At 37.1% G+C, this 27804-nt stretch overlaps 1 protein-coding gene across 3 annotated transcripts in view; it reads left to right on the top strand.

The window, feature by feature from the left end:
- fancm (FA complementation group M) overlaps positions 1 to 27804 on the top strand; it is a 47402-nt gene that overhangs the window by 18249 nt on the left and 1349 nt on the right. Inside the window, exons 5-23 of one of the 3 annotated variants that reach the window (XM_007561079.2) lie at positions 4467 to 4598; positions 4985 to 5117; positions 5225 to 5317; positions 5800 to 5895; positions 6652 to 6818; positions 7334 to 7540; positions 8289 to 8529; positions 8616 to 8764; positions 9423 to 9587; positions 18273 to 19617; positions 20332 to 20414; positions 20809 to 20877; positions 22107 to 22226; positions 22867 to 23032; positions 23212 to 23318; positions 24320 to 24729; positions 25475 to 25553; positions 26467 to 26827; positions 27338 to 27632. In XM_007561079.2, coding sequence (XP_007561141.1) covers positions 4467 to 4598; positions 4985 to 5117; positions 5225 to 5317; positions 5800 to 5895; positions 6652 to 6818; positions 7334 to 7540; positions 8289 to 8529; positions 8616 to 8764; positions 9423 to 9587; positions 18273 to 19617; positions 20332 to 20414; positions 20809 to 20877; positions 22107 to 22226; positions 22867 to 23032; positions 23212 to 23318; positions 24320 to 24729; positions 25475 to 25553; positions 26467 to 26827; positions 27338 to 27632 — 4418 coding nt within the window. Of the gene's footprint in view, positions 1 to 4466; positions 4599 to 4984; positions 5118 to 5224; positions 5318 to 5799; positions 5896 to 6651; positions 6819 to 7333; positions 7541 to 8288; positions 8530 to 8615; positions 8765 to 9422; positions 9588 to 18272; positions 19669 to 20328; positions 20415 to 20808; positions 20878 to 22106; positions 22227 to 22866; positions 23033 to 23211; positions 23319 to 24319; positions 24730 to 25474; positions 25554 to 26466; positions 26828 to 27337; positions 27633 to 27804 lie in introns of all 3 variants that reach the window. The other 2 variants (XM_007561078.2, XM_007561077.2) reach the window with 2 other exon arrangements.

Raw genomic sequence — 27804 nt, 5'->3', positions numbered from 1 at the left:
AGTGTCTGTGTGAGTCCACACTGAGACTGATATGCACGCTAACAATCCTCCACAAGGAGGTGGAACCTCTCAGGCTCACTGCATGGCCCCATGGCTCTACTACAATCAGCACAGATGGGGCCCTCACTGCTTTGCAGCAACAGTATTTACATTAAAAGTTTGTATAACAACAATTTAATTAAAACAGTTCATAAATGATCTCTGCCCATATTTGCAGTGATATTATCATCCAAGTCATAAATATGTTAAAATTTTAAATACATATATTTTAAGTCTATTTTTTAAAGAAATGCAAGCTTTGATTTCTATTTTTATTGTAAGTGTGTTTATATAAGCTTTCTCTTTTAATGGTTTCTTTTTTATTTTTATCCTTATTTCTGGTCTCTTCCTTTATTCTCCAGTAAAAAAAAGAGAGAGTATATAAAAAGCAAAGAATTAAAAACACAGATTATTATACCTGTTCACTTTTCTCCTGAGTCCACTGCTTTACTGAAACAATATTTACATAAATTGCATTGCATTAATACAGTGAATATATACTCTTACTTTTTCTCTCTTCCTTTATTTGCATGTAAAAAAAAATATATAAGAAAAATAAAGAATAAACACCTGCTAAGGTCAGCTGGAGTTCTTATCACACACTTTTCACTTTTCTCATCGATCTGAACAGATTAATACACATTAAAAGTTGATTATCTCTAATTTATTTTAGAAATTCTTTCTAAAAAATAATTAATTTGATCAGCTTGACTTCTATCTATATTGTATCTGTTGTTAGTATCAGCTTTCTATTTTTTGTGATTTATTTTTACATTTATGCTCTGATAAGTTGATCCTACTTAGTTCACATATGTCAAACCTAAGGCACGGGGGCCAAATCCGGTCCGCCACAGCTTTTTATGTGGCCCTCAACACTCTAGATAGCCACATAGATAGAAAAACTATATGTATAAATTAATTCAAATCAGTTGTTATTATTTATATACCATCAAATTACATCTATGTGAAAAGATGTTCAAATTATTTAACTTTAAGAAGTACTTATCGAATGCAGAGACAACTATTTATCAATGTTTTATCAGTTTGTTGACAAGAATAGCTTTCTTTCAGCCTACTGACTGGCAGTGCTCAGCAACAACACCATTAATTAGATCAGTGTTGGAATTTCCAACAAACCTAATTGGCCTTTGCATTCAGTCCATCCTGGTGTCGAGATGCATGTCAGCTCAGGTCAGGCTGTGTTAATTTTAGCCGAAGCTTTTTCACTCTTTCCTCCGTGCCTTTTAGCCAGGCAGCAGCAAGTTCACACTGAGCATGCTCAGACTGGACATCTTCTTAAGGAAAGTGGTCTGTTTGATGTTAATAGCTGGTAACGCTGTGCTTGAGCGATTTTTGCTCTTAAGCACTTAATCTTATAAATAAATTAATTTCACTACTCATAAAAACTTCTTGTTAATATGCCACATTGATATAATCAAACTCTCTTTCTTTGACTTTAACATAAAGTATTTACAGCAGTTGAAGGAAAAAAAAATAAGACCAACACTTAAGAAATTAGCTAAAAATTTTATTTAAAGTATAAAACAACTTGCAGTTTTCTCTTCTCAACTTTCCCTGTTGTTCCAACCAGTCCAGGCAAAAATGTTGACCTCGGTAATCTGGTTCTGTGTAATCTCATAATCTGGGCTTGACTGTTGTGTACGCATTTCCACACTGAGCTCCACCTGTCTGTCAGTCGACTGTGGAAAGCACAGAGGCCGTTTTCTGCTGGGAATGTGGAAATAAGTCACCATTTGGGCTTAAATTACTGGATAAATTTAAATCTGTGCTCATTTGAAATTCCAAACATTACTGGGAAGAGAAATTAGCATAATTATTTTTATTAAATTATAAAATATACCACGTCAATGTGCCCTTAGCTTCACACTATTATTCTGAGACAATAATATGAACTGATTTCCAGAACAAAACATATTTTAGTTACTCTAACCTGCTTCCAAAATGATTGAAGATCAATAAAAAACAGACATAAATCATAATAAATACAAATTTTTCCAAACACTTTATCACAATTTCTTGAATCTTTGTGGCTCTGAACTGTTTTCCAAAAAATGTAGTTAATCGTGGTTTAGTCATGATTCAACAAAAATGATAAATCCTTTTTCTTTCAGGTTGATTCAAATAGTGATGTTTTAGCAAATTAAGTTATTTGAAAACTTAATTTTATATTTCCAAAGGTTATATTTGTACGTTAAAACAAAAAGGGTTGTTTTATATTTTTGCTGGGTTTTTTTATTATATAGATCCTTAATTTCTGTACAAAGACTTAATATCCAAAATAATACGACATATTATGCAAAATTTATATTTTGCATGTTTTTGTACTTCCTTTTAGGTCTTTACATCTTCCAAATACACCCCAAGCAGTTTCTTGGCAATAAGTTAATGTTTTTTAGCATCTCAAAAATGACCTGATTCAAAAACCTCTCACCTAGCAACCCCAGCGAAGCCTGTCCGTTACCTAGCAACCCCAGCGAAGCCTGTCCGTTACCTAGCAACCCCAGCGAAGCCCGTCCGTTACCTAGCAACCCAAGCGGAGCTCCAGCACGTTCAGTCAGCTGGTTTTACTAGATTTAAAGTGACAGGCAGCCCTAAAACAGTTCAAAACAGGCAGAATTGTCCAGACTAAAATCTCATTATCTGAGAATGATTTTTGTGCAAAAATCTGTAATGGATGTGTTTTTCTAGCCTGTTCAGGAGAGCATAATAGGTCGCCTTCAAACATTTGTCTTACTCACTGAATTTAATTGATGTGGGATTTCAAAACAAAAACAGAGGTTTGAATTTTCTTTTGTGTAGACATTCCTTTCACACCTTCACCAGGCAGAAACCAACTTCTGTGGTTTGGAGCCAAGAAACTCATTTCTAAAACCTGGATTTCCTGTCTGTCAACATCTCACCTGAACTTACAGCAGTAGCCCCACCTATGGTTTGCTGCTTAGTTTTATTAAATCAAAAGTTTACAAAAAATAAATAAATTCTGAGTAAAATTTCAAATTAGGTGCGACAAGAGTGAATAATATATTCATCTATAATGGCTGAAGAGGCATTAAATAGACAGGCGTGATTCTGGAGATATTTACAGGGCCTTGCAAAAGTTTCCATGAATTTTTTCACATTTTGTCAACAACAAACTTCAGGAAGTTTTTGAAGGAAGTGCAAATTTGTGAAGTGGAAGGAAAATGATGCATTTAAATATTTCAGTTAATAAAAACATTACACGTGTGGCATTCTGATAATGCTGATAAATCTGATAAATACATTATCAGATTTATAATTTCTTTTCACTTATTCTTTATTTTTGCAATAAAAGAAAAAACGTGGAAATGTTCAGAGATCATTTATGGAAAACTTGACATGAAACTCGCCTCCGTCAGAGGAAAGTTTTGTTGTCTTCTCTGTGTCAAATTATTCAGTTTAATTCATCTCCGTCTGGTTGCATTACCCTAAAGTTGCGTCTGTAATTCATTTATTTTCATTTATAACATGAAACAGCTTAATCATTTTGTCTGTTTAATGATATCTGACAATTACATTTTATTGCAACTCAAAAACTGGAGTTGAGGATTTAAAAAATGAGATTTTTATTATTTTGTGCTCCTCTTCTTTCTAGTCGTCCTTTATTCTTAAAGCACAGCTGATGTTGAGTGTTGTTATGAAGCTCAGATCCAACCAGATGGTCGGTTCTCTTGGTGTTTGCTTGATTAAATGCACTGGACTGGCTGTTGGTGTTTTCTGAAATGTCAGCAGGTTTTCAGGTTATCATTCAATCTGTAGCTCAGATTATTCAACCCATTGCTCAGGAAAGTGGGGCAGATGTAAGGAAGAGTTTACATTTCGAGAGAAAGCGTTTGATAAGAGCAGGAATAATTGGGCTCTGCTTAATGGACGGTTTAAATTTGACGGATTCTTCCTGCTTGTTTTCTTCTCTTGTATATTGTGATGCTGTAACGGCCACAAAGCAAGTCAAATTGCCTTTCACGTGTTACAAAGCTGGATTTATTATTTGTTGTACACATAAATTCGGTGAATAACCTACTTCTTTCATTCTTTTTGTTTGTTTTGTTCAATTTGTAGAGCAGAAATTTCACCCAGACGGAATTGAAGTCGTAATGACCCCGTCTGTCATTATCTGCAGTTGTGAGGATAAAAAGCCTTTGTGAAATTGGATGGATGCTTTCCCATTAGCTGGAAACGAGGACAAGCAAAAGGAAAAAAGAATTCAACATCTTTTATTTTTTTATCAAGAATAAAACCTGTCAGTGGGTCTGCTTTGTGGCAATAGCGGTAACGATTGTGTCAAACCTGTTCTGCGTGGACATGCTGCTGCTGTTGGGCTGATTTATTTCCTCTCTTTACAGGAAGTATCGCTAAATTATAGTTTTTTTCTCCCTGCGTCCTGCTAGGTTCTGGAAAAGTTCATGTCCCGTTTGGTTCAGAGCCGAGTGATGGGCCACAAGGACCTGCGGACGCTCAGCAAGTACCAGCTCATTCTCGCCAGGGATCAGTTCCGCAAGAACCCGCCGCCGCACATCAAGGCATGCACTCTTTTGGAAACCTCTGTTTTCAAGTTCTGTTAACTTATAACTGGTCATCTGCATCATCCGTATGATTCTCACTGCTCAAAAGAAACAGAAAAGAAAAGTGTTCCTGTATTTTCCACAGTTTGTCACCTTACAGACCAGAAAATAATGCATGGTTTTCAAATACTGCACTGCAAAAAACACTAATTCCTAACAAGTATATTTTTTTAAAATGTTGCCTTTTACATGAGGTTCTTCACTAGATTTGTCAAACTGTTGGATTCCACAGAATATATTTTTGATATGTTTTTGCTAATGCATTTGATGATAATATGACGTATTATTATCCTCCAGCTGGTCTGGGTTTTTCCTGGCTGATTCATGGCGTGTTGCTCCTTCAGGGTTCTCACCAGGGAGTGCTGGAGGGCGACTTTGCCCTTTGCATCAGCCTGTACCACGGCTACGAGCTGCTGACCCAGATGGGCCTCCGGTCGCTTTTCTTCTACATCCAGGGAATCATGGACGGATCCAGAGGTCTGTTCCTTTTTCTTATGTCATGCTAGGAGCATTTTTCCACACTTCAGCTTGATTTTGTTGGTTTGTGTGTAACGTGAGTCTGTGTTCTGCTTTGTTTTGCTCAGAAATGTCCAGAGCTAAGAATGAATTACAGAGGACTCCGACGTTTATGGTTCTGTACCAGGAGATGGAGACGATGTTCCTGACGCCACCAGACGGTACATGGGTCACTCATTACACTCAAACTCAGGTTAAACTTTTTAAGCATGGCACTTTCATAACAAACTTTTGTTCAAACTGTTCAGTTTTTGGTTTTGGTAAAATAATTTAAGCTCATTTTTAAGTAACTGCAATCATAGCCTCACAAACGCAAATAAAGAAATGCTTTGGCTAAAATGATAAAGAACCAACTTGTGTTTTTTAAAATATATACATAATAACAAATGCTGTTTTTTTTAATGGAATCACATTGAATAGACACCACAGAATAATACTAAATGCAACATTAATATTTTTTAGATCAATTTTTATGTCATTAGTTTGGAAACATTGTGCATTTTCCAGAAATTATTGCTGAGTTGTGCTACACAAATAAACTTGCCTAAGACATTTGCTGTTCTTTCCTCCATTCTGGAAGAAAAATAAATAATACCTGGTTTCTATTTTTGACCAGTTTTTCATCTCTTACGACTTCTTCCAGGTCCATTCATTTACAGCCATCCCAAACTGGAAAAACTGGAGGAGGTGGTGTTGCAGCACTTTAACGCGTGGGCTCAGAGCTCAGCAGAGACAAATGGTAACCTCCTTTATATAGCACTACGAAGCCCTGACTCATAAACTGAATGATTCTTCGAGCTTAGACATGTTTATTCCACTACCATGTAGGGCTGTAGTGATACAATAATCTCACGATACAATACATGATATTCTGTTCAAGATACAATATATATTGCGATATTCGGCAAACGATACAATTCAATACACTTTTGCGATTTTCTGAAAGGTTTTAGAGGGACAGAGTGACTTTGGTGACTGTTATAGAGTTGGATTGAATTAATTTAACTGAAAACTGATTAAAAGCACCAACTACACAATACCTGGCTCTGGTTGGACATGGACACAGACTTAAAGTCGACAGCTGGACAAAATGAATCAAAGAAGTGGTGAGAAAACACGTTTCTTTTAATTAAAACAGTACAAACTGTAGCTTACATGCATTTGTAAAGTAAATAAAGTGCACCAAGTACCTGCTCTGAATAGTTTGATACCTTTTTAACCTCAACACTTAACATCTGAAGGAATCACTCTAAGCCTGATGACCTGATCACTCTCCCGGTGAAGCAAGCAGTGAGTGAGCAAGGTGACAGTTGGATGTTACGATACTTGCGGATGAATATCGATTTTTTTTTTCTAGCAAAGAAAATATCGATATATATCGCAAAATCAATATTGTTACACAGCCCTACTACCATGCACATTAAATGCTGAATAAATCTGAAGAAGTTCAGGTTTATTCAGCATTTTCTGTCCCATTTTCTTGTTTCTGATGCAGACGGAGTAAGCACACGTGTGATGATCTTCTCCTCTTTTCGGGAAAGCGTCCAGGAGATTGCTAGCATGCTAAACCGACATGCTCCACTGATAAGGGTCATGACCTTTATGGGCCAAGCCTCTGCTGGGAAGGGCGTCAAAGGCTTCACCCAAAAGGAGCAACTGGAGGTCAAACCTGGTTTTCTCTGTACAGCATTAGGAGACAAAGTGTCGACAGTAATGTTTTATCGCCAATTATTTTATCAGTCTTTGTGCAGAAGATTTAATCAGGGGTGGATTTTCTCTTGTTAATACCAGTCAAAATTATACATGGATGCCACAAAAACTGGGTTAAATGCTGGTATAACCTTTCCTGTTTTATCGACAGTTTTCACTTCATGCAGTTGTTTATTTTTAAGCAGTTTTGAGCCGAAACCTTAAGCTGCTCCTTCGCATGTTACTCATCAGGGTTGTTGCTAGATAACCAAAGAGTGAGTGAGTGAGTTAGTTGAACTTACTTATTTACCTGGTTGTAAGAAATTGAGCGGGTGGAATTGAGTTTAGTGAATATTCTATATTTAATTTTCTATCAGCTTTGTCATCCATTGATATTGATCATGTCTGTGTTGCGATATATATTGTTATTGATTTATTGCCTATCCCTAAGAGACAGGACATTAAATCCCTGGTGAATTATGTTACAGGTGGTCCACAGGTTCCGGCAGGGGGGCTTTAACACTCTGGTTTCTACCTGTGTGGGGGAAGAAGGGCTGGACATCGGTGAGGTGGACCTCATCGTGTGCTTCGACGCTCAGAAGAGTCCCATCCGCCTGGTGCAGCGAATGGGGCGTACCGGCCGTAAACGACAGGGACGAATCGTCGTCATCCTGACAGAGGGGCGGGAGGAGAGGGTGGGCCTCCGTCTGTGATCGGCACCTTTACCGACCTGAGGGAAGTTAACCTCCCAACTCTATTAAGATCTAACAAAATTGGTGTCCGATGTTTGTGTTACGTTTGTGCAGCAAATTCTTTTGTTTGTCCTGCTTTTGTTTTGAAGAAATTAATGAAAGTTTAAAAATCCAAAGGACAGCCATCCCCCCACTTTACCTGAGTCAAACAAAATTGGTCCAAAACGTTTGTGCAGCAATATTTCTGTTTGTGCCGCTATCATTTTGAAGCTATTCATATCATTTTCAGAGGTCATGAAAGGTCATAAGTTGGGGGAGCTGGTTGACCTTCTGACCATACTTTCAGTACTTTCAGTAATATTTTCAAAACAAAAGCAGCACCAACAAAATGTTTTGCTGCACAAACATAGCACAAAAGTTGCAGAGTTGATTCAGACCAATTTTTTTTTTATTTTGCAAATTTGGGGTAGCTGGTTGACCTTTGAACTTATATAAATATCTTCAAAACAAAAGCAGCACTAACAAAAATCTTTGCTCCACCAACACCATATTTGTCTGATTTGAAGGAGGTGGGTTGGCCAGTTGACCTGTGATGACGCCTGGAAACATTTATTGATATCTTCAGAACAAAAGCAACACAAACAAAAAACATTTCTGCACAAACATCGGACACCAATTTTGTTAAATTTGAAAAATGTTGGGAGGCCAACTTCATTTAGGTTTGCAAGTTGACAGTTTTTGTTTTCCACAGACCTACAATCAGAGTCAAAGCAACAAGCGCAGCGTGTACAAGTCCATCACCGGCAACAGAAACGGGTTCCGCATGTATCCCAGCAGCCCCCGCATGCTGCCTGAGGGCGTGAACCCCCAGCTGCATAAAATGCACATCACCTCAGGCCAGTTTGACCACAAAGAGAGCAGCAGGAGGTCCGTCAGAGGTCGAAGGTCCCACGCTGAGGGACGGGCTTCACTCATCCACCCTCAAAACCTGAGTGAGTGTCTCAATGGCAGGAAGCTCCACCCTGAACGTCTCAGACGCTCGTTTGAATGCGACTTCCTGGAATTTGTATGTGTGCAGTTCGACAGGAGAGTTCTACTTCAGACGGGTTTCTGAGCAGAACAGAATATTCTCTGTGGTCGTCCACCATGAGGCTGGAAGAACATGAGGCTCATCCAACTCTGAAGCCGTCCCACTTCATGTCCATTCCCAGTGAATCAACACCTCAGGTTTCATCCTTTTCCTCTAGTCTTCCAACATCTCATCTAGGGATGCACCAATCCACTTGTTTCACTTCCAATACCGATACGGATATCTGAGGTTTAGTACTGATCCGATACTAAACCTGATGATGCAACAGACATAAATGTACTGAATTACACATTTATTTGATAACTACACCAGTACAGCTCACTTAAACACACCAATATCTTTACAAGCTTGGTCAGACATATAAAACCAACTTTAATTGGTTCAGTCAGTGTAATTGGGAGTATTAGTCAATGTAGAATAAATAATAAAGAAACTGAAACAGACAAAACCAGTAGCTTAAACACCTTGGTGAAACGTGGAACATAAACTGCAACAAACCTTCTTTCAAATGGTTCAGAAACTGCAATTAGGAATTTAAAATATATAAAGCTTGATGTTGCTCAGAGCACAAAGCATAGAATTAGACTGAATAGATCTGCCTTTATGGATCAGCCACATCGTCACCGATACCGATGAAGAATTTTTGTCAGTATCGGCACTGGAAGAGATAAGAGGACTGGTGCATCTCTGAACTCGGTGCTAATTTTACAGATAGCATTTCTTTCTGAATGTATCCAAAAAATGTGAAAATTGAGATAAAAAAACCTGAATATAATTTCTGTTTTTGTGAAAAAGGAGGAGAGTTCCAGGGACAAACCATCATGCAGAGAGCTGTCTTTGTGGGAATGGAGACACTGGCAGCACAAACCGCTTCCTTTCCATGCCGTTGATCATTCCCTCCGCTGCCGCCACTTCACTGCGGTGATGCAGCTCATAGACGGCATGAGAGACGAGAGTGAGGTGAGTAAGCACCAGTTTGAAGATGTATGAAAAACCTAAAATAATATAAAGTCTGACCTAAATAAGCACATTCATTCAGTGGAAAACATCCCAAAAAATGGCTGACAGGAAGCGCGTGTGGAGGTTCGCGTGGCGGGGGAGGGGCAACAAGCTGGGCCTGCTGGGTCGGGCGAGGAACCCATTATAACTGCCTGCAGTTATTATTTGGTTGCATTTTTTATGCATTTCTAGTTTTGTAAAAAAAGACGCTTAAATGGTTAAATGAAAAATTTGCAGAATTTTTTCTGTCTGATTAATCATGAGAATAATAATCCATCCATCCATCCATCCATCCTTACTGACTTACTGACTGACTGACTGACTTACTTAGTGGGTCAGGAGGTGCTGGTTCCTCTCCAGCTGACGTTCCGGGCGAGAGGCGGGGTCACCTGGACAGGTCGCCAGACTGTCGCAGGGCAACACAGAGACAGACAACTCAGAATAATCAGTTTACTAAAATAATCATTAGCTGCAGTTGTAATAGTTTCTCAAATGGTGGCTTTGTTTACAGTCTAGTAGTAAAACAATTGCATCTCAGAAGATTTCACTCAGCGTCTCATGGGAGAGTCACATTTTGAAATTAAGAAATCCAAGACAATGGCCGTCTGTAGCGTTAGCATTTAGCTTGGGGGGATTTAAGAGGACGAACTGTGTGAATGCAACCAAACGACATTCTTCAATACAACAATGGTTGGTGTGAAAGTTTAGACTCACATTTAAGCCTCCAAAAAGAGCTCAGAATGAAATAAACTATGACAACTTGCTCTCTTTTCAAATTAAAAGCACTTCCTGTTTGATTCAGTAAAAAATATGACATTAACAGCCGTTTACCTTTTTCTATTAATCTTATTTGAACATAAATATGTATTTATATTTTTTAAATGAGTAATTTTCAAAAGAAATGAGGGAAAGTGATAAATCATATTAAAAACACAAAATTAATGATATATTGAACGGTAAGGGCAAAATTCCAACATAAAATACTGTCCTGCTAACAAAAATAGCAAACTCCAACTGTGCAACTGAGTAAAATATATTTTTTAAATGGACATATATAAGTATCATCTTTAAAAAGTAATGCATCTCTTACACCACTTTTCCCTTTTTAAAAACAATTTTGAAGATTTATAACGTATTTAACTTATTTATCAAGTGCAGCAGGTTTTTCATGGAATTGTATCAAAACTTATAAATTTGGTGTTAAAGCTTTACAGTTTTTTACACATTTCACTCAATTTGGTGCAGTTTAATTATCATGAATTGAATTTTGTTTCTATCTACAGTCCTGTAATTCAGAGTGTACATAGATCAGGTGCCTGGTGATGGGAAAATGGTTTCATAAATGGTGCCAAGCATCTTGCGTAAATCCTGCTTGGTTTCATAATGGAGAGACAGTAGTAAGCATTTAGCCAAAGGAAACCCAAATGTTATAAACTCACATGGATGAGAGGAGTCAGCTGCTTTGCTGATGAACATACAACTGTGGTTTGTTTGGAGTTGCTAAATGTGGTGTTGTGACGTTAAAGCCAAATTCCTTGAATGATAAACAAGCTTCATTGTGGATTTGGTTCAAAAAAACAGAAAAAAAAGAAGTCTGTTTCCGGTCTGTAGCGTCATATCTCCATTCAGTTACATCCAAAAATAAATTTAAAAAACCCCTGAGCCGTCATTTTATAAAGGGGAGGCACTAAAAATACAACAGCTGCTTTCTTCGAAATCTATTTTAACCTTTCTGTGAACTCAAATCTAATTTCAGAATCACATTTTTCCCGTTTTTTGTTTCCCCATGGCAGAGGCATATGATTAGTGACGGCTTATCTGCAGAATTACGCAAAAGTAATTAAGCCAACCTTCCTATAACTTGATGATGGAGCTGAAAAAATGAGATGGAAAAAATACTTTTGTATTTGATGGTTTTTCAGATGTTATTGGTCATTTTGAAGGCAGAGCCGTGCAAAAGTTTCATGCTGCTTGAACTTTATCACATTTGTAAACACAAATTACAAACCATTTTATTTTAGGTTAATCAGGAAGAATGAATGCGGTTAACACTGTCACTGACTTTACCGCTGACTTTTCAGGTAAAGAGTCCGTACCGGACAAAATCGGAACCGGCTTTTTAAAGATCGGTGATCGGCACCAATACTGCAGCTGGTGCAACTTTTGTTTAAACGTTTTGGCCAAAATGAAAACTCTCAAAAGGCCAGATTTCTTTTTGATTTTTTCTCTTTTTTTAAAAAAAATGCAAAATAATTTTATTGTAAATGCTTTTCTTTTATCTGCTCAGGACAAAATAAAATATTTTAATGATACAAACTAGAGAAAAATATATTATTCTTTTAAAAAAGGGTCCCACATATTTGCCTTCATGAAAAAAAAGTGGGTCAAATATTTTCTACTCTTTTTATTTTTATTTATTTTTTTACTTTTAAGTACTTCTGCTACTTCTATTACTAACCAAACTCACCAAAGTACAAACACTGGAGAACTTTTTTTATTATACAAGCCAGAGAAAAAATATTTCCTTTCATAAAAGACGTTTTATAACTTTTTGGGTTGAATATTTTCTACTTTTCTTATGCTGACATTTCTGATATTTCTTCAAGCCACTGCACATCATCCATGACATAAACCTTGAAAGCATTTGGAACAGAAATGAGTAATCAGGCCAATTTGTTTTGATGTCATTTAAAACCCAGTAAGAGTTGCATGTACCTGGAGGGCTCCCATTACCGATCATCACATAACTGGTTTTGTTTGGAAAACCAGATAGTTCGTGGCTCTGCCTCACCATCTGCTCATGTCTCAGATGAGACCCTGAATTTGTCCAAATACCTGTATGTGGGTCAGAGATTATAGTTAGGTGGTTTCTTGTTACCTCTTTATTTTATTGAATAATAAAAGACAAACAATCACCTGTATGGATCCAAGAGGAATAATACAGAAAAAACAGAAGGATAAAAAGCTTCACGTAATCATATAACCTGCAAACTGTGCAACCTGAAGTAAATCTTAAAACTACAGTAAAAATTAAGGCCTAAATTTATATTTTATAAATTTGTGGACTTTGTTGAATCTAAATATTTCCTGTTATTTGATTTGTTTGGTGCAGAACTAAAGAAATTACCTTTTTTATTTCAAGTAAGCAACAGTAAAGATAATTTAAATGATTAATACTTGAGTAATTTTACTCAAATAAGAGTAGAACTACTTCAACATACTTTTACTCAAGTAAAAGTACAAAGTATTTGGTAAAAGGTCTCCTCAAGTACAGAGAAACTGATCAATTATCAATCATTTCATATTTAATTTAGGTATTTTAAGGACTAAAATGATGATAATTCATGTAGGCAACAAAAATAACAAATAAGATAAAATAAAATGCTCAAGTTATAAATCATTTAATATATGAAAATTACATAATCAGATGTATCAAAGCATAAAATTAGGTGGAAATTTTACTAATTTAAGGACCAAAATGATAATAATTCATACAGGCAACAAAAAAAGACAATAAAATTTTCCAAATTATTATTTTTTTGTTTTGTTTTGTTTTTTTCAATAAAAATTTATGAAACTTTAACAAAAACTGCAGCTGCGTGTCTGTGTCTGGTGACTTTTTAGTTAAAACATGTTTGTTTTTCATTCAGTGGGAAGAAAATCTATAAATGTTTCTCAAGTAAGAGAAGAAATACTTCATAATAAAACGAGAAACACTGAAATGAGTCAAGCTCCCAAATGTTAAATTAGAGTTGTATGAAGTCGTATTTTTCTTCTCATTGTTGCTCATAATTAATCATAATTTTCCAGTTAATTTCAAACCTTAACCTTTGAGTAGACCCCACTGCTTTCGCCCTTTATCTTTGCTACTGTTGTTGCTTAAAAAGGGAACTGAGCCAAATTAGGAATAACTGGAAAACACTTTTCCAATCACAGGAAGAGTAAATGTTCCTAAATTATCTTGAGAGAAAAGCACCTCATTAATACCAATTAAAGTCCTTCTGATTATGGTTGTTCAGAAAGTACTTGACTTTTCATTTGAATATTAAAATCCTCATCAAGGCATGAAAATCTCTATTTTTCAGTCTAATCTAAACTGTCTGTGTCACCGACCTGTTGCTCTTCAATCCGGTAAAATATAGAGGAAACAAAAGATATATATTCTTTTTATTATGTAACTATTCTTGTGAAATCAATAAAAAACTGTTTGCAGTTTCTGGGTCAGCAGCTGATCTGCTTCTCACAAAAGAAACAACAAATATTGTTTTGAACAAAAGTTGAAATTTAATTGACTTTTTCCATTAAAGGGGCATTTATTTATATTGTATTTATGAAATACAATATAAACTGGAAGACATTTTAAATATCCAAATTAAATAAACAAACCAACAAATAAAAGGAACCATGAAGTCTTTGTAAATACATTTGTTCTTCAAAAAAGAGCTAGATGAGACCAAAACACAAACTGAAGATTTTAGTCCTCCAGTTTTTGTTAGAAAGAAAAACACAATAAATCAGACAAATGGAAATTATTAAACTTGTTTCAATTTATCATGAAATGAATTGATTTATTGATTTTTTTTTTTTTTACTTACTGGACACTCCAATATTACCAACTTAGCGACTTTCTTGCTATATTTAGCAATACTTAAAAAAAATGTATATCATCCAAAATCTGCAGGTCAGGCTTTTTAAGGATCGGCCAGAAAACGGCACCCATTGAATCCCTAATGAAAAATAATCAGTTATTGAATAAACCTCAAACTTTCAAACATAATTTTCCCTGTTTTTTGTCTCCGAATCCAGACAGAAGCTTGTGAACACAATGTGAGTCGTGACGTGGGGTGTGGGCGTTTCCTGTCCTCATGTTCAAATTTACAAACCCTCAAGCAAACATAAAAATGGCCGAACGCCATTGGTCCAGCGTACGCACCTTAAAAAGTCACAACACCTTTACTACATCACCTGCTTCAGCTGATTTCTGTAGGAAAAAGGTACATTTTCTTTTGATTTGATTCTTGCTCACCCGTAACTCATTCGACCTCTAGACCCGGTTTCTGCCAGACTGATTTTTTTTTTTGTTTTGAATCGCGCCGCGATCTTTACAGCAAACAGACGCAGGGTTTGAAGCAGACCCCCCTTCTCGTATGATTATGTAACGGTTCTCTGAACCGTTACATAAACCCAGGAAGATGGAAGTAGGTCAGGCCAGGACGACCTACATGCACATGGAGATCAGAAAACTGATTCGAAAAAGATTCAGTTTTTAACACAAGTAAACTTGAAAACTACGGCAAATCACTTCTGCTTTTCTTTACGCTTTAGTTTTCAAAAGTGACCCAAAATAGTGTGATTTACCCTGCAAAAATATAAAATCTCACAAGTATTTTTGTCTAGTTTCTAGTTCAAATATCTTAGTACTCTTGAAAACTAACTTAAAAGTTACTTTTCAGCAAAATGAAGAAGATTATTTTAAGTAAAAAATGCCTTCATATAGTTCCACTGGCAGATTTTAACATTTATAACAAGATATTTCCCCATTTTATAAATTAAATAATCTACCAGTGGAACTTTTACTTTTTAAAAAAATCAGTATTCAAGAATTATTCACTTAAAACAAGCTCCTATATCTTACCGAGAAGTTACTTCTAAGTTAGTTTTGTTTTATTTCAAGTAAACTAAGATATTTGTGCTATAACTACGCTAAAAATACTCGGTTAAAACTTAGTCATGGTAAAATTAGAGCAGACTGTACCATTTAAGAACATTTTCCATAAGGTTTTAACTGCAAAAACACAAAATCTAGTCAATTTTTAATCAATATTAAGAAATTATTTACATAAAATAACCTGCTGTATCTTGCTAAAAAGTTACTTATAAGTTAGGTCTGTCATATTTCAAGTGTATTAAAGTATGTACACCTGAAACTAAACAAAAATACTTGATAAGATTTTGTGTTTTTGAATTTTAATCAGTATCCCATTATTTTACTCCGGCAGTGTTTTTTATTTTCTATGTTTATTTAGGCCACAAGAATTTAGTTTTTGAGCCAAAAGTAAGAATACAACAACTTCCAGTTTAATAAAATCTGGAAGTTTAAAAAATACAATACTTGTTGGTTTTTTTAGCCTCTTTTGCTGCTAAATGTTGCTCCAGTTTACCTCCAGAAACATTTACATTTAATAACATACATTCTAATTTAATTTAATCCAAGTTATAGTACAGTGCAGTCAAATTCAGTATATAATCCCAACTGGAATAAAGTCGAGCCATAGACTTTCCCTCACCCTGATCACATCAGTTGCAATTAATGAATTAATTTAGCAGGGTTGTGTGCAGTTTTTTGGAAAATACAGCTTGATTAAAACAAATGCTGCTTTCTTTGTGCATCAAATTCATGTAATTATTGTAATGTGATGAGATAATCTGCAGAGAGGGGTTTCCACTTTGTTTTTCATCAATATGCAACATAAAATGATGCCAACAGCGAGTCTCTGCTGCTTCTATTTTCATCATCCAGGTTATTTTGGGTTTCGGTATTTTTAGACATAATGTGGTCATTAATTAATTGGGGCAGAGTTCAGTTTAATCCACCATGAATTTGATTTCATAACTGAAAAATATTGACTCTGCAGGTCTGAAAGCTCCACATTTTATATTTTATTGCACCATCTATTAAAAGTAAACCATTTCCAAGTGTTGGAAGCAATGTGGCAATAACACTCGTATGTTTTTGGCAGTTTGGTTTCTGTCGGCCTAATTTTGACGTATTCTGTACTAATACGTTTTATAACATTCTGAAAAGAGAAACCTGCAAAAACTTAAGCCTCTGGATGAGTTATGCTGATATAAACAAACCCTAAAACGCCTGCAGCTGCATTTTTATTTGTAAAGAAAAATAAACAAGTGAAGAAAACCGTGTCCTTTTCCCTCCAGTTTGGAGATATGCACAAATTTGTGTTTGTTTGCCAAAGTAATCCACAGTTGTTGTTTTCAGTGGGAAATGTTTGGCCTTTAGTGTGAATTGCAAAGTACTAAAATGTTAATAAGAGGTTGCGATAGCAGCAAGCAGCTCAGTGTTAAGCTGCCAGATTATCTGAGTTGTAAACGGATTAGAGAAAGCAGAAAAAAGTTTTATTCAGAGAACGCTGCGATTTGTCATAAAAGCCTGCATCTTCATCCAAGTTTAATGGCTAAATCCACTTTAAATGCATTCTCCTAATTTAATCAGAGGTGGGAAAAATTTACTCAAGAGTAAAAAAATATTTAGTAAAACATCTGAAGTAGGTGAGTAACTGATCAGATTAACAATTATTTAACATGTAAAAATTACATAATCAGATGGAACAAAATATAAAGTTAAATCGAAATTTTGGTATTTTAAGACCAAAATGACAATAATTCATATAAAAATAACAAAATCCCGCTAAAAAGATTTTTCCAAATCAGTTTCTTTCATTAGAAAAACTTGATCAAAAACTTCAGGTGTGTTTTTCTGTGTCTGGTGAATTTCTGGTTAAAACGTGTTTGTTCTTCATTTAGTGGGTAGAAAATCAAGAAATTTTACTGAAGTAAGAGAAGAAATACTTTATAATAAAATTACTCAAGTAAAAGTAAAAAGTACAGCGTAGTAAAAAAATACTCCTAAAAGTAATAATTTTTTTCCAAAAAAAAAAAAAAAGTTGCTCAAGTAAATATAATTGAGTAAATGTACAAAAAAAATTTCTTCCTCAATATTTGAGGGAGAACATTAAAACTTAAATATGTGCCTTATTAATGACAATTTGAAAAAAACATTAGCATGTCCGCTTTTTATTAGAAGTTGTTCAGATTTAAACCATTTGGTGGCTCAGAAGTGATTAAAACCTTTGGTTTATATTTTGGAAGAACTGAGTTAATATGTTATCTTGTTTATGTTGTGGTGAAAATTAGCTCATGAGGGAAAGCGTAATTTTCTCCAGAGGTAAAAATGGGTAGATTTTAGTTCCAAAGGGTGGATGAATGTCTTCTGCTTTGTTTAGGAAAGGAAAGTGTTTGTTTTTCCTCTCTCCTCTGGGTTCACTGAGCATCTCCCACCTCCTGTTCTCGGGTCCGACAGGGAGCCGTCAGACCCGTGGGGTTCCCACTTCAGCCGAATCACTTCCAGGTCAAAGGTTTGACAGGTGCCAGGCAATCAAATGTATTTACACCTTAAATCTCAAGCAATAAAAGTTCGGGAACATGTATTAGTGTATTACTTTATGAAATTACCATCTTAGACAAATTTTAAATGTCCTCACCGCGTCATAAAATCTGAGAATAACAAATGTTATGTCAGAGTTTTGCTTCCCTGTATGTGGTTGCAAAATGATGAGGGACTTCCTGATTGGATTAAATTATGAACATGAGCAGAAAAGCGGTTCTGATTGGTGAAGTGACCCAATCAGTTTGCACTAACCTCTATAAACTGAGAGTTAGTCTGTGGTAACAGTTTGGATAAAAAGTGGAAAAAAACTCAGCTCACCAAAATAAAAGCATAAATAAACTTGGGAAAACAATTTCAGTTGCTCTGTTCAACAGTCCTGTCAATCACTTTCGACGTCCATCATGATTAAGTGATAAAGGGTCAGTAGTATAATTCTATAAACTGTTTGTGTTTATCTTCAGGGGGAATCTGTTTACGAACAGCAGCTTCAACCCCACCTCCGCAGTGATGATGCTGATGAAAAGAGGCAGAAGAAACCAAAAGCCCCAAAGAACTGCACTAAAAACAATAAGAGCAAACCGTCTCACTCATCCCGGTCCGAACTGGTTTATATCGACGAGGAAGCAGAGATGGAGGATGCAGCTTCACGATCGATCCCAGAGAAACGGAGGCTCCCAGATGAACAAGCTGATTCTCCATCACACAACTCTGATGACGACTGCGTCGTCGTTGACCAAACCCTCAGAGATCCTGCAAATCCAGACGATGTTCCAGAAGTTAATACAAAAAATAATGAAGATGATGATCTTCAGGAGATGTTCTACCTTCCTAAAGCGTATCCTGCGCCGCTGTCGCCAAAAAAACTCAAGAACCTGAACAACATTCTTGTTAACGTAGCTGAGCTTCTCTCTCGATCTCCACCTTCACCGGAGAACATTTTAGAAGCAGGAAGGACTTTGACGCGTCTTCCACCTTCACCACAGCTGGGCGTTCAGCCTTTCCCCGTCAGGTTCAGCTTGGAAGTGGACGATGAGGACGATGTAGAGGGTGGCAGTAAGGACGGCGAGCCTGATAGTCCCACCTGGGATGAGGTTTTTGAGGATGAAAATATCAGATACGACAGGAAGGCGACGGACTTAAGAAGTGTTGACGATGCAGAGGAGTGTGTTTCCATGGATGCTGATTGTGCGATTGAAGACGGAGTTGATGCCCAGATGGATGAGAGCATGGACTTGTTTGAAGACGATGAGGCGTTCATGCAAATGACAATTCCAGATATTCCTACTCCTGAGGATAGCATTACAGCCCAGGCAACCATTGATGACGAAGGCATTGAGAAGATTTCCAAAGATGAAGACAAAGATTGCACAGAAATCTTAATCGCTCCAAACAAAACCCCTTCTTCAGACATAAGGCTAAACATTCACAACTCAGCAGAAGATCACTACAATAAAGCTTCGTTTTTAGCTAAAGCAAATCCTGAGCCACTAGATTCCTCTCATGATCTGTTCTCTGTTAACTTTGACCTCGGTTATTCGCTGGAGGACTCTGAGGATGAAGCAGAAGTGGAAGTTACATCTCCGTCACCTAAGAAACAAGCTGAGTCAGCTGTTTCTAATTCCTCTACTCCTCGTCGCAGCTTCGCCGGACTCTTCAGAGAGTCCAAGTCATCTTCACAAATGGATAATTGGAAGTCTAAAGCTGAGGAACTCCCTTCTCCAGTTACGTTACTGGGACCCAGACCGATGCTCCTGTCTAGGATTGCAGAACCGGACTCTTCCAGAGCGAAGCAAAAACCAGCTGAAGATGATTCACTGCAAAAACCGATCCTTGCGGGAGAGTCTTCTCCTCATCCAGGTTTGTTCAGAAAACAACAATTTGTCTTCATTTGTGTCTCTAGATTAACAGAAACCCCTCAATAAATTAGAATAGCAACAAAAGATTGACAGATTGCAAGAGTTTATTTCAATAAATTGCAGCAATTATGGTTTACAGCTAATTACTTTCCACTGAATGAATAAACCTATGCAAAGGGACTTGTACCACACAGATGTCCAATCAAAATGGGGAGCTCTCAAAAGCCACAAAAGCTCATTTCTTACTAAAGAGGAATATTGTGTCCTTTACTATCAGTGGAAAGTTGAGTGAAAAGGGAAACATGTGGTGAAAAACGTAGATAAACACAATGATTAGGCTTAGTTTTTATAATATTGCAATTTTCTGAACATGAGTAATATTGTTCTTTTATCCCTGTCATTTTATATTGTTCATATGATTTATTTACTTATGTGATGTTTTCCACCTCTTAGATTTTATACATTTCTCTCAGGTTGTTTTTAAATGAGAACTAGTTCTCAAACATTTTACCTGGTAAAACAAAGGTTGATAACAGTCATAAATCTATATATGAGTTTCACTTTTTGAATTAAATAAATGAGAAAACTTTTTGTTGATGTTCTGTTTTTATAAATCGGTTTGATTCTGCAGCTCGAATTTATTTTTTCTGTTTCTCATTAGCAGAGTGTTGCAGCGACAGTGAAGAGGAAGTCGTGCTTCTCAGAAGAAGACATCACAAGGTCAACCCCTTGTCCTCCCCAGAAGTGGTGAGCAAAACATTTTCTTTTCATAAAAGGCAGGAATTATATATATATATATATATATATATTAGCTACAAGAACAGCATAACCCACATTATTTTTGTAAGGTGTCAATGATTGTGGCTGATTGGTGTTTTGGGTTATTTAGCTTACGGTTTGTGTAATTAAAAGATTCACTTTCTGAAACAAGTGACAAAAAATATCAAACCTCATTCACAATTTTACATTTTTGTCCTGAACCACAGCAAAGTTTAATTTCCCTGCTGTGGAACCAAAAAGAAGAAGAAGAAAAAGCAGCCCATCACAAGACATGTAATCTTCAGGCTAGCTCTGGTTGCCACGGTTACGAGGATGCATTAGCATTAGCATTCTACATAAAATGTTTATTCTTTTCTGCCAGTCTAAGATCCTGAGTGACGTGGACTCACCGGTGGCGGTGAAGAAGAATCGTCCTTCTGTACTGAACACAGTAAGAATATCGACATTACCAGAGAAACAAACACTCACCGAGTCGGGTAGAAACTATTTACATTTACTCTGTTACATTTACTTTTTTGAACAAGAAATACTTTTGGGAGTATTTTTACTATACTGTGCTTTTTACTTTTACTTGAGTAATTGCATTATAAAGTGTTTCTGCTCCTACTTGGGTAAAATCTCTGAATTTTCCTCCCACTGAATGAAAAACAAACATGTTTTAACCAAAAATTCAGCAGACACAGAAAAACACACCTGCAGTTTTTATTAAAGTTCCATAAGTTTTTATTTAAAGGAACTGATTTGGAAAAAATTTATTATTTTTTTGTTACTTATATAAATTAATGCCTTTAAAATACCAAAATTTTTATATTTTAATCTGATTGTTATTTTTAGTTATTAGATGATTGATAATTTTGTCAGTTACTCGTTTTACTGCTTTACTCTCAAGTAATTTCTTGACTACTTTTTACTTTTACTTGAGTAAAAACACGTTGCAGTAGTTCTACTCTTACTTGAGTAAAATTTTTGGGTACTTTAATTACCTTTGGTGACAGACCAACACAGCGTAGTGTATAATTGTAAACATTTTTTCTGTGGAAACACAATTGATAAATTCAGCTGGAAGAATTTAATTTGCTAGCTTCACATTCCATTTTGGAGAGAAATACACAAAGAGGTAGAAGGTTTTCAGTTTGTGATGCTATGTCTGGGTAACTTTGGTGGACTTCCAACATTTTTAAAACAAGCATTTTTTTATGTGCTCAATAACAAACAATTTTAATTTTATTAATACTTCCAAGGTTTCCCCCAGAAAAGTTGCTGATCCCGGTGGTTGGGGCTCTCGGCAGTCATTCATCCAGCGGCCCGCCATGTTTATAAGTTAAAAAATGTTTAAAGTTGACAGGAAATTTGAAAATATCACACGATAATTATGTGCTATTGGAAGATTAATATCTGAACACCAACTATAAAGTCTTAAAAAATGCAAGCATTTAAAAAGAACTTAAATAAATACTGCTAAGCCTGGTAGGGGCACAAGTAAAGCCTGGAGGCCCGCCAGGCTTATATTACACTGGGGGAAACCCTGAATGGTGCTTTGCTTCTCGGCATAGAGAGCAGGCCAAAATCAATAATACATAAACCGGGGAAAAAAACATGTACAAGTATCATTTCTGTAAATGAGAAATCATTAATAAAGTCTTTTCTTCTGTCATCCAGACTGACGAAACTCAAGCTGGAGATTTTTCGGATGATGATTTCCAGAACTGCTCCATCTTCATGCACAGAAAAACAACAACTGGAGACCAGAGGCAACAAGTCCAGCAGCCCAGCAACAAGGTCAGAACAGCAACAGATGGGCCTGCAGGGCAGTGAGGTGAAGCTAACTGATTAGCTTCTAGATTTCCATGTTAAGAAGCTCAGTGACACCCAGAGTCAACTTACATTGAAAAAATTACTTTTACTTGAGTAACTTTTTTGAAAAAATTACTTTTAGGAATATTTGTACTATGCTGTACTTTTCATTTTTACTTAAGTAATTTTATTATGGAGTATTTCAACTCTTACTTGAGTAAAATCTCTGGATTTTCTACCTACTGAATGATTTAACCAAAAATTCAGCAGACAGACACACACCTGTAGGTTTTGGTAAAGTTTTTTATTGAAAGAAACTGATTTTTATTGTTGTTTGTTACTTACATGGATTATTGTCATTTGTGTTCTTAAAATACTGAAATTTCCATTTAGCTTTATATTTCGGTCAGTCTAATTATGTAATTGTTAAATATTAACACTATGTTGAAGTAGTGCTACTCTCACCTGAGTACACTTTTTGGGTACTTCACCCCCGTCTGGTGGCACCAGCAGAGTCACAGGAGTGCATTTCCTCTGGTCTTCTTTATTAGCTTTAACATGCTTGTTTCATGTCAGCTGCACCGTTCCATTAAATTCAGATTTAGCTGTTGTTGCTCTGTGTCAGAACCCCAGAGGTCAGAAAGCGCGTCAGTTTCTGGATGAAGAGGCGGAGCTGTCAGAAGATGATGAGGGAGCGGATGTCTCGTCTGACGAAGAGGACAGCGCAGATCTGGATCGGTCCCTGGAAGGCTTCGTTGTGGACAACATGCACCTTTCCCAGGGACTGAACGGTTGGTAGCCTGAACGGTTGGTAGACTGCTTGCTGTGCGTTGTTCAGATCTCATTAGGTTCTGTTAAACTCACCCTGGTTCTGTTAAACTCACTCTGGTTCTGTTAAACTCACCCTGGTTCTGTTAAACTCACCCTGGTTCTGTTAATCTCACCCTGGTTCTGTTCTGCTCCACATCAGACTCAGAGATGCGTGGAGTTTACCTGAAGTCTGTGAGAAGCCCTGCAGTCCGGGGAAAATTCAAAATGTCCTATAAAAACCATCAAAACATGGATATTTTTTCTCAGGTATTTCATGTTTTACTCTCTACTTTTATTTTAAAAAGGCACTAATATGTAAAATTAACTTTTTTGAGTTTTACATTGTGTTATAATGTTATTCCCTCATTTAAAAACATACCTGAAGTGTTTCTTTGATTCTTTCATACATGTTTGAGAAATCCTTTAACCGCTATGGCAACCATTCAGCTGTGTAAAACGCCAGGGTGGACGTAGCCCCGCCTTCGAGGCGTAGCGTAGCTACAGTTTCCAAGCTTCCTGCCCCACAGAGTAGCCCTCCCCCATGACTCCCCTACTCAGATCCTTCAGACTAGCCAGCAGCAATTAGCAAACACCTGCTGAGCTCATTAAACAAACTACTTCTCAGGGCAACGCTGGCAAAAATGTTGTTAAAGGGTTAATAAAGGAGCCATGCTGTGATTGCTTCCTGAAGGCAGAGTTTCAGAAAGAAGTGGGAGTTCTTAAAGAGACAGAGGCCCAATTTCAAGGCATTAAATTACAGTCAAATTTCTTTTAAAGTCATACGCTGCAAAAACACCAAATATCAATATAAGTGTTTTTATTCTTGTTTCTAATCCAAATATCTTATTATACATAAAAAGTTAGACAAAACTAACTACAAGTATCTTTTCAACAAGGTATAATAGCTTGTTTTAAGTAAATAACTTTAAAAAGTACTAATTCTTTTGGCACATAAATTTACTTATAATAAGTACAAGTATATTGTTATAAGTAAAATAATTTGCTTATGGAACAAGTACTTTTTTATCAATATTAAAGTATAAAACAATTTATTATACCTTGGTGGCAAGTTACTTTTAAGTTAGTTTTGTCTTAATTTAAGTGTAGTAAGATATTGGCACTAGAAACAAGACTAAAACTACTTGGTAAGATTGTGTGTTTTTGCAGTGTATTTGAGTAGCAGCTGAAGGTTACATCATTACTTAATTGTGCTACAAAATGCCACTATATGCCTGGAAAACACACAAACAGTGACCTTTTGTTGGCAGGTGCCTGAGATGGATGAGACGTATGCAGAGGACAGCTTTGTGGTTGGCAGTGATGAAGAAGATGGGGAGAGTAACGAGGAAGAGCCTGAAGATGTCGAACTTCTGCCTGACGTGTCGCTCACCGACGGGAGACGGCAGTACGCAACCAGACGGCGCATTTTCCTGCACAAAGCCAGAGCGGGACTCGAAACCGACGCCAGAACTCAGCCCGCCGCAGAGCAAAGAACCAGAACCAAACGCTCGCGAGTCATCTGCCTGAACGAGTCCAGCGAAGAGGAGACTGAGGAAGTGGGCAAAAATCAGAATCCAGATCCCAGCGGGCAGAAAAGAGCGTCCTCTGCTTATGCTAGCGTAGCTTCTAAAGTCTCATTATTGAGTAAAGAACAGAGTGAAGAGCAGCAACATGAGAGGTAAGTAGCTTGATGACATACTGACCGTCCTCTTCAGGACGTCTTGGGAAAACACAGTATCTTCAGTCAGAGTCTTCTTCACATTTGCTGTAATATGGACTGCTACAAGAGATCTGTCCTCCAACAGCCGTCACCATCTACGATAACACTGAAGAATTTCAATTAATATGAGTTACAACATTTAATTTCCCTTTTGATCAATGACGTATTTTTGAATTCAATCGAATATTCCTCTGACGCCTTCCCCTTAGAGAAAGCTCTTTTTTATATTTAAGGTTTATTTAAGCTTTTGAAGATATAGCCCTGTCGCAATAAGGAATAAATCAATTATACGATAAATTAAAAAACTCAATCATTTCCATTTGCATGATTTATCATTCTTCTCCATTTCTACCAAAAACTGGTTGAGAAAAGTCTTCATTCTGTTGCTTTGGTCTCAACTAGCTTCTTCACAATAACGTCTGGGACAATTTATCGTCCAGCAATATTGTTATTGTAACAGGCTTATGGAGAGACAAACTCAAAGCAAGAACAACAAGAAAGTTTCTAGAAAGTTTGTCAACATGTTGCTGCAAGGTAACTAAACATGAGTGAGTCAGGAGCAGCTAAAGCCCTTCCTTTACCTACTTTGGATCAGACTTCACTTAAATTATTATTTAACTCGTTTTCTATTCATATTATGTGTCTAATGCAATATATGTTATTGATTTATTGCCCAGTGCTAATAATTTTCTGTTTTCTGCAGGTATCGTCAGAGGTTAGAGAATGAGCATCTGCTCTCGGATGAGCTCGACTTTGCAGAGCAAGAGCCGACTTCAATAACAGTAAAGAAACTCCACAATTATTAAGAGAAACAATAGCTGTGTTTCCATTCACTATAAAACTGCAAAAACAAATCTGCTTAATAGAAAGAACAGTTTAGAAAAAACTCCAGTTTTGGGCCCCAAACAAGGGGTTTTTTTCCAACCGCAAAAACAGATATATTGCCAAAAACTACTGAAAACACTTTTGTTAAGTCGCATGCTTTTGACTCAACTTCTTTTTGAAAACATTAGCACTTTAACATTGAATTTTCTTGTTTTTATATATTTCTTTTATGTTGTGTATTAAAAGTTGCTCTGCCAAAGTCTCGATTTATTTTGGGTTGTTTGTGTTGGTTTTTTCTTATTTTTTAGTTTTGTTTGTTTTTTTTCTGTATGTGTTGTGAAAACATAAAGTATGGTATCTTTTTGAGGTTGATTGTAGATGTTAATATTAATAATAAAGTTTGATCAACAACCGGATGTTACTACTGGCGGAAACAACAAAGAAGACAACAGGAAGTAGTAAGAGCATGATGGTTTGTTTAGTTTTCTTCCGGATTGTGTGTACAGTTTATAGAAAGTTGTGTGCCATTTAAATATGTTGAATTCGTCGCTTTTCTGTAAAATTAGCAAATACAATTTCCCCAAAATGCCTCATTTGTAGCCGCTCCCAATTTTAAGGGGTTTGACGCGACGTCTCTGATTACTGATTATGAGCGTAACTTCAATGCGTCACCCGTCGCTGCATTGTTTTTTTAGTGACGTATTGCGAGCACGAGCTTATTCACGTGTGATTTTAATATCGTCTTGCGTAATGGAAACGCAGCTGTTGCTAAATTGTCTGTTTTTTTATTTTATTATTACAACATCGACAAAAATTTGCGCACACTTGTAACGGAAGCGCAGCTTGTGACCTCTCACCCTAACTTTGCAGGGAAGTCCTTCCGCGTCCTCAGCGGCTCAGGGGTCCGCTCCTCAGGATCCGGTACCGGCGGTGACCGAGCCGCCGCCGCCGCCTCTCCCCGGGTCGGTCAGCATCCTGATGGACAGCCGCTCCACCGGCGGCATGGTGGAGCTGGTGATGAGTCTGCGTCAGCGCCACGGGGCTGACGTCCACGTCTGCTCACTGGACAGCAACTACTTCATCGTGAGCAACCGCATGGCGGTAATGAGGCAGAGCCAATCGGATTTGGCCGCGATGCAGAACCGGAAGCGACTGGCGGAGAGATTGAGCAACATGCAGGGGTTGTTTGAGCGAGTGTGTCTGATAGTGGAGAAAGATCGGTCCAAGCAGGGTGGGTTTTAAAGATTTACGGCCTGATTTAAAGCTGCAGTGTGTTATTAAAAGTTGTTACTTTTACAAGAAAAGCTATAAAGTTATGTTTAAAAAATATGTTTTTCCATATTTGTTAAAATTTTCACCGTATGGTATGGAGACAGATAAATATGAAAAATTTGTTTACCTCTTCTTGATCACAAACAACTAATCAGAGCCAGGTGGAAGGTATTAACACTGTCTATCAGGCTCATGTATGCGCTGCTCAATGTCCAAATGGCAGAGAAACAACTTGCAGTTACAGGAAGGCTGTTCATCAGTGGCTGTGCTAACTAGCATTAGCATTTGTGGCAGGGTAAGTTGTGGTGAACCACCAGCTGCAGCTTACATGAGGATTATTGTCAGCGCTAAGCCCCTCCCCCTGGCTCTGATTGGCTGTTTCTGACTCCAGATGACAATAACACAAGTGAAAAACATTTTTTTTTATAAAAGTGACAAACAAGCCTGACCGTTTTTGTTTACGACGCAGGTGAAGTTTCCCGCCCTTTCCAGCGAACCCGTTACTATGACAACACTCTAGTGGCCTTGGTCCGGGCCGGGATTCGCCTCCTGTGGAGCGACGGCGCCGAGGAGAGCGCTGGGTTGTTGGTGGACCTGGCCAAGCTGGAGAGCCGTAAAGGTCAGGGCATCGCGGTGCCCCTGAAGGTCAAAGGTCAGCGTAGGGAGGAGGCGCTGCAGATGTACCTGAGTCTGCCTTCGGTCAGCCATGTTCACGCTCTCAACCTGCTGCACAACTTCAGCAGCGTCGCACAGCTGATGAACAGGTAAAGGTTCTGACAGAACCGGGACGGGTCCGGCACCGTCCCTTTAAATGGATTGCCTATCCGTTTATGCCTCTTTCTATTCATCCATATGTTCATCAGTCCGTTCATCCATTAAGCTCTGCTTATTCATGCAACCATTCGCCCATCCTTCCTTTTGACCATTTGTTCTCTC

Source organism: Poecilia formosa, unplaced genomic scaffold (assembly GCF_000485575.1).
Source record: "Poecilia formosa unplaced genomic scaffold, Poecilia_formosa-5.1.2 Scaffold123, whole genome shotgun sequence".
Classification (NCBI taxonomy): domain Eukaryota; kingdom Metazoa; phylum Chordata; class Actinopteri; order Cyprinodontiformes; family Poeciliidae; genus Poecilia; species Poecilia formosa.
This window is presented reverse-complemented; position numbering and strand designations above follow the sequence as displayed.